The 13,870-nt window shown below is 42.6% G+C and overlaps 1 protein-coding gene across 1 annotated transcript in view; it reads right to left on the bottom strand.

The window, feature by feature from the left end:
- Positions 1-13,870, bottom strand: part of snd1 (staphylococcal nuclease and tudor domain containing 1) — a 166,347-nt gene that overhangs the window by 130,246 nt on the left and 22,231 nt on the right. Inside the window, exons 11-12 of the mRNA XM_070853545.1 lie at positions 8,525-8,626; positions 890-990 (exon numbers count right to left, since the gene is read on the bottom strand). Of these exons, the coding sequence (XP_070709646.1) occupies positions 890-990; positions 8,525-8,626 (203 nt within the window). The remainder of the gene's footprint in view (positions 1-889; positions 991-8,524; positions 8,627-13,870) is intronic.

Below are 13,870 nucleotides of genomic sequence, written 5' to 3'. Positions count from 1 at the left end.
CCACTGACCGCCTCGCCACCTGACCTCCGCATTCATGAGAGGCCATGCCAACTGTTATCTGTGGAGCAGAGCGGCTGGTGCAGTTGACCAACGCTGGGTTGTAATTGGCTGGTCATGGGGTCGGGTCCTGACCTGTGTGTATGCATGTAACATTACATATGAGACTGTTGGTTTGATGACGAAGAGGGATCCATGTTTCCATGTGTGCCACAGAGAGTTATACAGACGGAGAACACCAGGAGATAAGTGTGGCTTTCAACTGTTTACGTTCAGTGTGAACAAACTTAATTTCAAGTCATGTGGCATTAAAGCTCCTCTATCCAGTTTTGATTAAATTTGAACCTCTGAGTAGTTTAATGTTTATATCTGAGCTGCTTTATAAAAAAAACATGTTTCAAACAGATAACCAGATTTCTTCAAAGCAGTGTTTGTAGATAGAAAGTAATTGCTTGCACTGAGGCGACCCTTCTCATGAAAATTAAAATACAAAGAAGCACTTTCAGGTTACTTTGTGATTCATGGTGAGATTACAAGTTCTAAGCATTTACAAATGATTCTTCTGTGTCATCTTACATCAGATGAGGTTCATTTCTAAAGTTTTACACAGGGAGACAGATAATGTAATAAAATTAATGTGTTGGTGTGTAATTTGTCAGCATGTCATTTGTCTGTGTGAGACATCACTAAGGGCTGCTTATTTGTAACAAAGTCCTACTGGAAGCTTAAAGTAACGCCTACTGCAAATACAGGAATAAAAGGAATGTTTTAATGATGCAGAAAGCTCCTGTTAACTGAAATATCATTAACAGGAGAATAAGACTGAATAGGACAGAATAGACTAAAAGGAAAGTAGAGCATTTCGGATGACATAATGCGGGCCATTACTTACATGCCGCCAATTGTGACTGTAGCACAGGTGCGTTCTGCGAAGGCAGGGGTGCCTTCTCCTGGACCAGTAGCTGCTCTGATGTAGTCAACTGTCACATTGACCTAAAGGGGCAAGTAAGCAGGAGAAGAGGTAAAAAAAAAAAGAAAATGCATATCAAGAATACTGAGACAAACTGAAAGCAACACCAGTTACAGTAATAATTAGTGTAGGGAGTGTTCTGATAAGTGTGTGTGTTTGTGTGTCCCAGTTCTCAAGGTCACCCCCAGTCAGTGTGAATCACATCAGGCGGCACTGTAGATCTCCCCAGAGGAGCAGTATTAACACACACTGTGGGTGTTTGGGACAAACACACACACACATAGAGAGGGAACAGTGATGGAACCCAAATGACCCTAGACTGTGTGTTCTCAAAAGAGCTCCCTAGGGACTGACTCCAATCCACCCACCCTGAAGATACAATTTTGTCACTCAGCTGTGTGTGCGCACATATCCACGGGCATGTGGCGGGGAAAGCCTGCTTGGTGGGCCAGACACAGGCAGACAGCGCCAACAGCAGGGATGCAGCCCTACCGGTACACACAATCGGTGGTTTAAGAACTATCCGTCAACCATGTCAGACAAGTGTGATGGGAGGAGGAGAAAATGTGGGAATCTGGCTCTGCATCACAGAGTCATAACATAGACACAAGTCAAATAGAGACAATGCAGACAGGCCTATTAGAGGGACATAAAAGAGACGCCAACCAGGACATGGAACAATGTCAGCTTGTCATTAGATAGACGGGATGAGGATGCAGTGATGTGAAGAAGAGGAGCTCCTGTCAAAGCAGCATGGATGTGTTGTAGTGTTACGTTCAGCAGGAAGTACTGTCTGCATTTCAAAAGCACACAGAAAATAAAAGAATACCAGGGGAGGGATTATGGTTTTTTGGAGGCCGCGGTTGGTTATACCGTTAAATACAGAGAATTAATCTAAAACTGCAGGTGTTGGTGAGTAACAAATGTAACTAACAATTAATACAAATAAGGCGTTATGTGCTGGGGATCATCTGAAAGAAGAAAATAGAGGTGGGAAAGAGAAAATCTAAATCTAAAATTAAAAGGAAATTATACTAGGAGTAGTTGGTCAGCAGTAGCATCTGCACAACAACGCCCACGCAACACATTTTATCTGTCCTTTAAGAGAAAACATTTTCATCCCGTATGCATCATCAGTTAAAAAGTAAACATCCTCTGGTGTCCATATCCTGACTAGTTATATTACCAGCAATAGAAGTGGTTTGTGATCCTCTCAGCCGTAGGATATTGTGCAATATCCTCAGTTTTAAAACATCCCCAATTTCATCAGTTTTTGTAACCATGCAAATAAGCAATTTGTATCGTCTTGAAGAAATGATTTATCCTCACTCCCACATCCCACATCAAAGTTCTTCGTTTCCTCATGGCCCAAACAGAGTTTCATGACTAGGGCCTAATTGAGAAGTGAAGCCATTCCAATGCCTAATGCGTTGTTCTTCATAACATTTGCGTTTAATGGCTATGTATTGCTAGACCTGGGTAATTCTTTGTCCCCTATTTTTCAAAGTAATGAAAAACAGGAAGAATTCAAGTTGGATAGAGGACAAGGTGAGAACACATTAAACAGGAAAACGATTTGAGGAGGCGGCTGAAACACACAAAGAAAACATAATGCTGGATGCCATAAGCTGTGAAATCTGAGCACCAGTAGTTCTCCATTAAGCAAGGTGATGACAGATTATAAACTTGACCAAGTGATGTTAGATTAGAGAAGTTCCAGGCCCATTCTCCATGGGCCATCTCACTGATCCCCTGATAACGCAATGCTATCTGTAAGAACCCCCCCAGAGGAGAGGGAGACGCAGGGGGAGACGCAGTGGAGGGATTAGAAGGTGGGGGAGAGATAAGGAAAAGGACAGCAGGAGAAGTGTGAGACAAAATGTTTTTGCTCTGCTGAGGTGACAAGCAGCGTTGGGAGATTTGGATTACTCTGCTAAATAAATCATGTTTGTGACACGTTTCTACGTGTGATCGGAGCTTGTGTGTGTTTGAAGAATACCAGAAAGTTGTAAAGTGATATCAAACAGATGTTTTTACTAAAGCAAGACAAGCCCCCCTCCTTGCAAAAATGAGTTTCATTTAAGGTGGTGCTTACTGACAAGACGCTCACAGATAACTTGTGCTGAAGTATCATATAGTGAGGATACCGGTGTCGCGCAGCGTCGTGAGCAACAGTAATGACAGCCCAGCATGGGCTCAGCACGAGTGGTTTTCTAGACAGGAACACAGTAAGAGAAGGCTTGCTCTGATAAAGTGTGGGGGGGGTCTTAGGTTTGAAATAAGCAACTGTTAGCAGCAGCTTTTCTTCTACCTCAGCTTCTTTTTTGCAATATTCTAAATCTCCATCAACAAATAAACAGAAAAATAATCATATATTGGTGCAGAGTCTTTTAAAAAGCACAGAAATGCATAGGATGCGTTGGAGCAGCTAAAGAGGGCTATACTGAACTGGTGAAAACTGAAATTACACATGCTGGCATACACACAGGTGTTGAAGCAGCCTCACGCTGCACAATGCATATTAGCCAATCACAGGAGATTCGAGCTGGGTGGCGGTTAAGAAAGCATGTGCAAGAGGGAGAGCAAGATAAAAAAAAGGTATGATATGAAAAGAAAGAGGGTGTGAGTGAGTGTGTGTGTGTAAAAGAGACGCCCAAGTCGTTGTTTTTTGCAGGCCGTAATCGCAGCTGGCCATCAATTAATGAAGTGAGCTGTGCTGGAGGGGGAAAACCCTCGGCTGGGACCGCACAACGTGGAGAGGAGAACGGGGGAAGTGAAGGAAGAAGAGGAGGAAGCCCCATCTGGATTTTCAACCGTGGGACCTGGTGATGCTTTGCATCTGCTTGAACACACACATACCCCAAGCTAATCAAGTCTCACTCTCACAAATACATACCACATTGCACATACAGCATTCTCAGTGCATGCACGCACTCACATGCACACAAATAAGAGGGGAAAACTCTGGCGCTAACAGTACTACACAAGCAGCTGCATAACAGGAGCCACTTTGAGCACGCAGGATTATCCAAATGTGCTCAACCCTGATAAGTGGCTTAATGCAACATTTCCACTGGACTTTTTTTCTGCTGAGGCTGAGACCCAGGCGCACAAGAAGCACTACTTATAAAGTTAGCCAAATCGAGCTTTTTGGGATTATGTCACCATGCAAGCTCTGCCATTTCAATGGGGGTGGGGATATACTGTATATGTGAGAGAGCGGGAGGCAGACAGACAGACGTAGAGTGACACAGAGAAAGGAGAAAAAGGAAAATGCCTCGGTGCACATTTAGCCAACCTTAAACGGATGTTTGGGAGAGGTTTTTTTGACATGAGGTAAAATGAGCTATTCATTGAGACACAGGTCCTCTAAATGCTAACTTCTGTCAAACCAGGCACACATGCTATATTTATCACTTTAAAAACACCCTAAGTGATGAGTAACTTTAAGTTATCGTGCCTTACTTAGCTCTTGGTTGGCAAAAAAAAAGTTAAATTAATTTTTTTAAAAATCATGTCAATATGAAATACATGTTTGACGTTGTTGGATTTGATGTGAACAAGACAAGTTTTCATCGCCACCTGTAGCTGTGAAGTCCTTTCACAGACCAGACCAGGTATTCCAATTCTTTTCTGCCTCTGAGACCCATCAAATATAGACGCTGCTCGGCCAAAAGAAGAAAAAAAGGGCAGTCCCTTTGAATATGGATATTAGATATGCTTTATAAAAGATCAAAAGCACCATGCTCTCCTTATAGAGATGAGGAATAGGGGGTTTAATATAAAAAAAGCATTTAATGTAGCTTTATTCTCCTAAAGCGGAGCGGTAGCATTAGGGCTTTGAGCTTTTGCTCAGCACACTGAGAGTCATAGTTAATGCTTAGTCACGTCCTAGAAGGTTTAGTCAGGGGGAAAAAAATCTGCTTGTTTCCCAATTCATACAATGTATTGCCGACTTAGACAGTCTCTGAGCTTTGAAACGGAATGTCGTCAAGGGGAATACCTGTAGGTCAGTCTGATGATTCAACCTTGTGACTGAATGGGATGATTAGTTTTGGTCAAGTCCAGTTGGGCTAGATGATGCAGAGATACACCTTTTGTGATCTACCAATAGATCTGCAGGCACACCACTGTAGGTGATTCAAATTCTCTTGCCCTTCTACTTTTCACAGAAGACCCAGACCAGACAGAGTATTCCCTTTTAAATCCACCAGGTCAAGGCCCAATTACCCCCCTGTTGAGGTAAAATCTTTGTCTCGGTTTGCATTGAGGAGGGAAAAGAAAAGAAAAAAGATAAAAGCCAAGCTCTCTGGAGCAGAATTTCAGGGAAAGCAGTGGTCTTAGAGTCTTCTACTAATGCTTACTGCCCCAAATCTGTCTCTATAGAGCTTAGTGTTCAGAGACAGGATGACAGTAAGTGGGTCGACTAAACTCCTCTCCTTGTTGGAGTGCAACATGCATCTGTACACTTGTGCACCTACCTGCATCTAACTTGACAACTCAAGTAGGCCAAGGTAGCACAGATTAACATTAAAGCCTTGAGGGTTAAGTATTATGCTCACGACTAAGCATTCACCGGCAGAAAGCCTGTGATCATTTCAGCCAAACCAATTCTTTCTTGTTGTTGGCTGATGATGCTTGTACCTTCAAAAGATTGCAGTTTTAAGGCGGCTGGGGTTTTTTTTTTCTTTTCTTTTTTAAAGTGACATATGGTTTAATTCAGCACATTTCCCTTGTGTCTTAGCAATAATGAAGGAATGTGAGTAAGGCAACGTTCCAGAGCTTTTCAGTTATTGATTTTGCAGACTGAGGAGGGAGGAGGCTGTACTGCTGGCAAATGGTAAAGAGCTCTCCACTTAAACCTAACTCACTTCTAAGGGACTATGAGCACACACTTGGGAGAACTTCACACACACACACTTGAGAGAATTTCAATACTGATCATGTGTAGGGGAATGGAGTGGCATATAATTAATGTATACATATATATATATACACACACATACAGTCAGGGTCTGGACCAATACCTGCCAAACACCAAAATGTGGGTAGACTTTCTGTTTGGTGAATAAATCTCAGAAAACTACTAAAAATGGCCATGTAATAAAAACTATGTACAGTCTCTACCGTGTTTTGGTGTCATTTACGGGTGAGCTGCTTCCGTCCTCACTGTCTGTGTCGGAGTTTGACACACACTACCATGCGTGTTTTTATGCTCGTCTAAACAATGCCACAAAACTGACCGTCTTGAGCACCTCTAGTTTCTCAGCACTATTTACCATGTGGGACATCAGTTACTCCAAACAACAGAAAACAATATGATTTATTTGAGGAAAACTCTTCACGGGATTCTCTGTCATCAAGGCAGCAGGAGCCCTGTGTTTGCCATGATTTTGAAAGCATCTAATGCACCTATAAGATCGTGTTTTATACCATCCAATGTTTCGACGATGCGCCACAGGAGCCTGGCCACGACCCGACTAAAAGAGAGTTTGACTGCGTGTCTTCTTGCACACACAGAGTGGTGACTAACGTCTGGAGGAAAGGAGGTAAAACCAAACGCTGTGGACAGACAGGAGGATGGACATCTGTGCTACATGAATCCTGACACATGATTAACGACGAGTTGAGCGAAACGGCACAAAGTTGGAGTTAGCCTATAGGCCTACATGTTAAGCCAGTTTTTTTTACCAGCAGCTGAGCTTGTTGCAGGTTTGTATGTGTGACACAAAAAGGAAATTTATTATCTTGGCCAGTAAAAAGAGATGCCTGGCCACGGGATTTTTTTCACCTAACTGGCCTCTTTAGCTGGAGAGTCAAAAATCAATTTCCAACACTGCGTAAAGTACATATAAATTATTCATGACTATTATGGATTATTTATTATTTTTTTCCATTTAAATTGTTGCCGTCTTTGGGTTTCATTCCACTGGTGCTGAGTAAACAGGTAATGGCCACAATAGACAGATGTGGATTTGCGTGTGTGTATACATGTATGTTTCTGATTCCAATACACGTATAATGACTTCATCTAGATGCATGTAAACACACACAAACACACACTGACAATCCACTTTAAGTCAGTTAAGTGTTTACCGTGTTTTAAGCCATTCTTCAATCAAGCCAATACTGGTACTTTACATTCATTATATGGCCTGATATGGGGCTTAGCGTTACAAACCTCAGCTACACACGCATTTTATCATCATGCTAATGGCATATTTTGTACAGTATTTACACCATTCACACCAAAGCTATAGTTAACTCATTCCCATCACACACAATCATTATCCCAAAACACAAACACCACGACTTAACAGCAGAATCATTATTCTTGCTTCACTCGTCTAAAGCCAGCTTAAGGCTGAATTTTCTGTCATTAAAAAAACATTAATGAGGATGATTAAAATGACTGTGATGAGAGACTGGGACAGGGATATGAATCTCACTCCTGTAGTGAATGCCAAAAGGAACTCCCTTGGCTTTTGGCTTTGAGTCAGTGCGTGTTTTTTATGTTTATCAGACTGTACTGCAAATGTATCTTTAATTGTGTACACTTATGAAAGTGTGTGAGAACAAGAACACTCCCAGAGATCTTAAAGAGCACACTGAGAATTGATTTGTGGGGATCCAAACCCCACAATCTCATGCTTTGAAGTTAGATGCAAAACAGCATTGAGTTTATGTGATAACTTCAGACAAGGGAAGCAATTTTTGTTGGCATCGTTGTGCATCAATGTGCCATTTTGGCAGTTTTCCATCATTTTACCCCCATCAACTCCATTTCCATGTAGATTTTAGCAAGAAAGATTCCAATCTTTTTCAGCATGTTTCCCATTAGAACGTGGCCCCTCTACATCTATCAAGTGTTAGCTATTTGGAAAACATAAACCATCATTCAGCTCAGGCAGTGGACAATAGCCCTGGGTGTGCCTGTGAGCAACAGTCGCTTTCTCTCCCCGCACCATTACTGCCACTGGGAATAGTAAAATTGCTATTGTACAGACAATATCAATGAGGGCATCATTTTACTGATTTACTGAGGGGACACTGGTGGAAAAACAATCCACAGTGCACACTGAAAACTTTATCCAATATGCAAGGAAAAGTTTACTCTGTTTAGTAATAGTAATAATAATGATAATAGTTTACCTATTTAGCACTAAAAAGATGGATGTTCAAGTGGTGGCGTGTGTCTTCAGTGCTCCTTTGCTAAGTGCTGGGTTCTGCTGGGTCAGATGTGTGTAAATCATAGCAGCCCCCAAGGTGTACAGACCCAGTAGATCAATAGACACAAGAGGGGGAAATCAACACAGCTTGTTTAAAGGGTGCGCCCGGGCCAATACCAAGCCCCAGGGCATCTACTTGGAGTACTTTGTATTCAACTGAGAGGGGGAGAGAAATAGATAGCTAGCTTAAGGCTTTGGAAATGTGTGTTTGGCTACTGCTGAGGGAGGAAAGGGTGTTGGAGCGAATGCACGGCCACTGGGGGAATGGAGTTATTGTTTAATTCATTAAAAGCTGATCAGACAGAATCAAGTTGTCACTGGTTCTTACCTTTTTACCAATGAGCTTCTTCCTCAGGAACTCACGGGCCTCGAACATGTAGGGGATGTCATAGAGTGGACGGAAACGTTTGTCTTTGTCCTTGTTCTTCTCCTGAATAGAGATGGAGGGAGGATGGAGGGAGAAGGGTGAGGGAGAGGATGTGGAGAGGGGGAAGACGAGATGGAAAGAGAACAGAGGGGGGGGGAGAAAGTTATTCACATTGCACTTTCAAAGCTCCGTGGCTTAACATATCTGCTGCAGATGCAGACCTGTGAGAAACGCACACCAACCCCCCACCTCATGCATACAGGCAAACACAGATTCACACACAGTCAGCTTGTTTGTTCCCTCTTTCCCCTCTACTTCAGTCCTGCGACAGGGAAGATCTGGACTCTGAACTCACTGTGAAATATTTTAGTGTGAACAGCAGCATTTCACGCATGCAGGGTCGTACACACACCTTCCTCAAACACAGATATCTCTATTGCTGTCAATACTGACACACAGCACCAAAAGAAAAAATCAAAGTACATGGTTCCCAAGGACATGCGTGCAAAGAGCCAAGGCTACGACACTGTGTAAAATAGATGCACAAAGGCAAGTTGACACTATATGCATACACAGATGTAGTCACACATACACTCACATAGTTGCACACAAAAACTTCCCTCAATACGCTCACCCACTCTCTGACAGGAGCAGGCCACAAATAGAACCTATTTGCATTTTCAAAGGAGGCTGAGGCTTTGTGTTGCTCCTGGTGTGAGGACACACACACACACACACACACACACACACACACACACACACACACACACAGTGACAGGTGCCGTTTTTGTAGGGGCGGAATAAAAAAAAATAATACAGCAAATGACAATGACGCAGTGGGAAAATAAACGACAGGCACTAACAGGAGGAATAAGGCTATGAATGACAATTCCAGTGTGCTTGCCACCCTTGCCCCTCCCACACTCGTCTATGAGCGCCATCATTATCTGTCATACAAACAGAAGTAACATTCATTCAAACCAACACACGGGAACGGATTAATTCCTCATTTCCTCTTCTCTTCAATGGTTTTCATTCATTTTTAATGTCTCTCCAGTTGGTAGTAGCTGCCAGGTGTGGCATACAGCTGGGCAGATGGATGTGGAGAGAACACATGGGGAGCAAAGGGTGTGTTGAGTATGTGTGTGCATGTTCAAGCATGTGCTCATGGCTCCATTGAGATCTCCAAGATAAATCTTATGGAGGCAAACACCACTGCTGTCTAACAGAAAAATCATACACCACACAATGTTTCAGCATCAATAATTTTTCCATCCAAAATACTGTTAATATTTTTAGAAGTTGGAACATGACTGTGCAGGATGCCTGTTGGATTGGCCCTGGTAAAGGAACTCTGGAAACTGCCAAATCTACCAGCCGGTAGAGTTCCTTTAACCTTGGCATGAATGTAACAACCTTTGATTTAATAGCTTCCTATCTTTCCTTTCTTACTCCCTCACTGCCATCTCTTTCCACTTTTGCTAGCAGAGTCAGCCCAGCATGGAACCTCGGAGGTGAGTTAATCTCACACATGGCCGGTGGAAATCCCCCACCACTCAGCCGAGAGCCAATGTCCTCCATTTTGTGTCAGACGGGGCTTATTGTCAGGGTCTTTTATTCCTACCATGTCTGTTGCAGTGGGATGATGGGGCCTTTTAGGAGCACTGCCAGTTAGGAATCCTCCATTTTGTACCCGAGCTTTGGACTTAGCTGTCCACTGCTGGGGATGAGGATAACTTACCAAGCCAGCATCGCTTGGGTGAAATCCTTCTTTTGGAGCGTATTTTCTTAATGTTATACATTAAGACAATTCCCTGAGATCGAATAATGGTGTATTCGCATTCTGATGGGCCGTTTCACACGGCCCATTCATAGTAGTACTCCATTTTGGAGGCTATTAGGATTCTGATAAGAGACAGGTCAAAACCACAGGATAACTCCAGCAGGGAAAAGTAAAGAATGAACCTAAGAGGAGAAGGAAAGACAAAAAAAAAAAAAAAGGAAAAATCATTTCTAACTAATAAGCTGTTTCACAGTGGAAAGAGAGCCATGTCACTGAGGGCGGAGAGTGTAAATGTCAGCACTCTATGCCAATTAGGCACAAGGAGTGGAGGAGCAGACAACGAGGACAAAAGGTAGTACTCCTCCATCTTTTAGCGGGTCTGTGGGGAATGGAGCGAGACTGAGTAAAACACGGCAAGGTGAAAGAGTCAGAAAACAAGAAAATGAGACAATGAGAAGAAATGTTACAACTAAAAACATAGGCAGTCGTAGGAATCAGTGATGCCGATTAATTGCAACAACTGCTCAATATTTCACAATGGGCCTGGTCCTCCACAGAAGGAGTCAGTTGCAGTGCTTTACAAGGGGGCATTAAGCATTTCCTGAAAGTTAAGTACAATTCAAATAGTTTGCCAATCAAGCAAAACATACACAAGGCTGTTCCACACTGATGAGCTTGTGAAAAAGCAGACTGTGAAAAGTAATTATTAGACCATGGAGACTATTTCAACTTCAGTCCCCAGACAGAAAAACTGACAACATTAGCATTGTTAAATTACTCAGACAAGACCAACTCTGTGCACACCACCCTTAAAATGCTATTATTCAGCAGAAGGAAGGTTACAGAATGAGGAGAGAGTCACTGTTATGTCTCAACCATGACCCAATAACAACAGTTTGCTCTCACTACCCTCAGGGGGAGTTCTGTTCTATTTGGGGTAAATTCCCTTCATCCCAAATTACCGGCTGAAGCTCAGGAATCATCTTTGACTATTGCAGAGGCATGATGCTTGCTGGATTGTACAGTGTCGCAGGGCTGCAGGGGCTGGGCTGCAAATGTGTGGATGCTACTGCTGGAAGCGTGTGCGAGCTTCTGGAACTTCAAGGGTGAAATCATGACTCAGGAGTGCGTCGTGCTTTCTGATGTGAGCCTTTGTGTTTTGGGGAGTGTACAGTATTGGGCCTTAGTTTTGTAATTAACTGTTTGTGAAGAGTGTGTCAGTTTGTGTGTAACCTATATTTTGAGAGAAAATGCACAGCAGCGAGCGTGTGGCCAAGACAAAGTGGACTTTGTTTTTTGATTAAGCAGTGAGCTGGTAGTCTTAAACGAACACTCAACATTTACTATTGTATGCCCAACAGCATGACGCAATCGTTCAGGCATAAACATTAAAAGGGCTGCAGCGGGCTGGGGGGGAGAAAGTCAGACAATACCAGAGAGAAAGAAATACGACAGACAGAAGGCATACACTTCCTGAAGCAAGAACATAAAGGATCTGACTTTTTATGGTACTACATACAATTCAAAATCTAATTTGTCTAACCTAATAATATTACATTCACAGCATTATTGCCCATAAACCAGAAAACAACTAAATCATTACTAAACTGACTTGAACTGATCCCACAATAGACTCAAGGGAACCTGGATTTCAGAATGAAATTACCTGTAGCACACAGCCACTCAGTTTATGAGTGGCTGTGTGCTACCAGGCTGGTGCAGGTAAATCTACTGGCACAGCTGTGCCTGGTTGCAGACAGTGTTCTGCTTATGCGCTCATTAATAAGGATGTCGGGCGGAAAACGTGACCCAAGCATGTGAACCGTTTCTAATTTTTGGACCAGACAGACAGTCAGACTGGCCCTGCAGACAGATACAGTGATGCAATGTTAGACTAACTGCAGTACTGCCTGCTATATATATATTTAACTGAATATATTTAACTACTCAAAGCACAGAGCAAAATTGCACAGCTTACACTAGATTAAACTAAATATGTTGTATTCATCCTGCACACAATGCCCCCATTTATGTGTCCTGTATCAGAACAAATTCTGTTTAAATGGGATTTCAGGTGGGGTGTACTTTATTTTTGAGAGATGTGGGTGTCTGTATCGTCAAGAGCACACTCGCATTATCTTGTAATGCAGCCCTTCCGCCACAAACACAAGCAAGCCAAGTCCTTGCTTTTTCAACAGTGTCAGCCAAATAGTGCAATGAGGCCAAAAATATTCACCCAGTAGTGAGAAAGGATACTGGCTACCAAATTGCCTCGCCCAGCCAATAGTGCACAAGTGAATCCCGAGGTGGGCGACCCTCCTCCCTTGTCATAATCCTCCCAAACTTGAGGTTACAGCATGTCATGCCAGGCTAGGGGCCGTGCTGAGGGCACACACATGGCCAGACATAAGATTTGGAGGATGGGGACAGCAGTGAGGAGGAGGGAAGGGAGCGACAAAAACAGAGGGGGGCGTCTGAGAAGAGGAGCAAATGGAAAGTAGGGACCAGATGGGTCCGCCTGCTCCCTACTAGCTATCATAAAACTGCATCCCATCAAAACTGAGTGAAAATAAATAAGGATTATCAAACTTCAAGAATTATATTCCAACCGTGACATTTGCATAATGAAAGTGGCCTGATTCTCTTTTGAAAAGCCACTGAAACTCAACATACATATTACCATACTGTAGTACACAAACTTGAGAACCAAAATCCCTTCCAATTTATGTCTTTCACATTGCCAGTTTGTTACTTGTTTGTAAGCTGTCATCTTCTTACCCATCTGTTTGTCTTTTGGTCCCACATGCTATTGTTTTTTTTTTTCGCCTAGTATGGTGTCAATTTTCTGTTTGACAGCATTTGGAGGATGTCAATGTCTTTATCTTTTTTTTAATGCATTTGAGCATCCTGTCTTACACAACAGTTGATAATCAAATGACTAGCTGTAACAGTATTACAACACATTTTCGATTTCCATATTCTTTTAAGACCTTGATGTCTTGACTGCATTGTAGATGTAGAATAGAATTCATTATCATGTGCACACACACTTGCTATATAGTAGTATGGTTCCGTTGCTATTGTTCAAAATAAGAATGTTCAACAATGACAGCTGTGCAACAGCAAAAAACGTGTAGTCATTTGTTTTGAGACAAGCCCTTGCAGACTGATCTACATATTCTGATGTACTTCATAGGTATGGGAACGTAGGAATTGTCAAATTCTGCCCACATACTTTGCCAGACTTTTCAGACCTGTGCTGAAACTGCCGTATTTACAGAAATGCTAATCAATGTGCAGTGTTCCAGTGTAAAAATAAACCCAATAACGTGAAAGTTAAAATAAGGAGATGGAAGAAAAGAGAGAAGAGGAGAGAAGTAGAGGGGTAGACAGATCATTTAAAGGAGGTAGCTGCAGACAAGAGAAATGTATTGTGGGACTACATCATTTACAAAGTCAGCTCCCACAGAGGTGGACTGTAGAAAGGTTAGACGAGTGGGCAGGGCTGTATGGAGTAGCGTGGG

This window comes from Pempheris klunzingeri, chromosome 22, assembly GCF_042242105.1.
Source record: "Pempheris klunzingeri isolate RE-2024b chromosome 22, fPemKlu1.hap1, whole genome shotgun sequence".
NCBI lineage: Eukaryota > Metazoa > Chordata > Actinopteri > Acropomatiformes > Pempheridae > Pempheris > Pempheris klunzingeri.
This window is presented reverse-complemented; position numbering and strand designations above follow the sequence as displayed.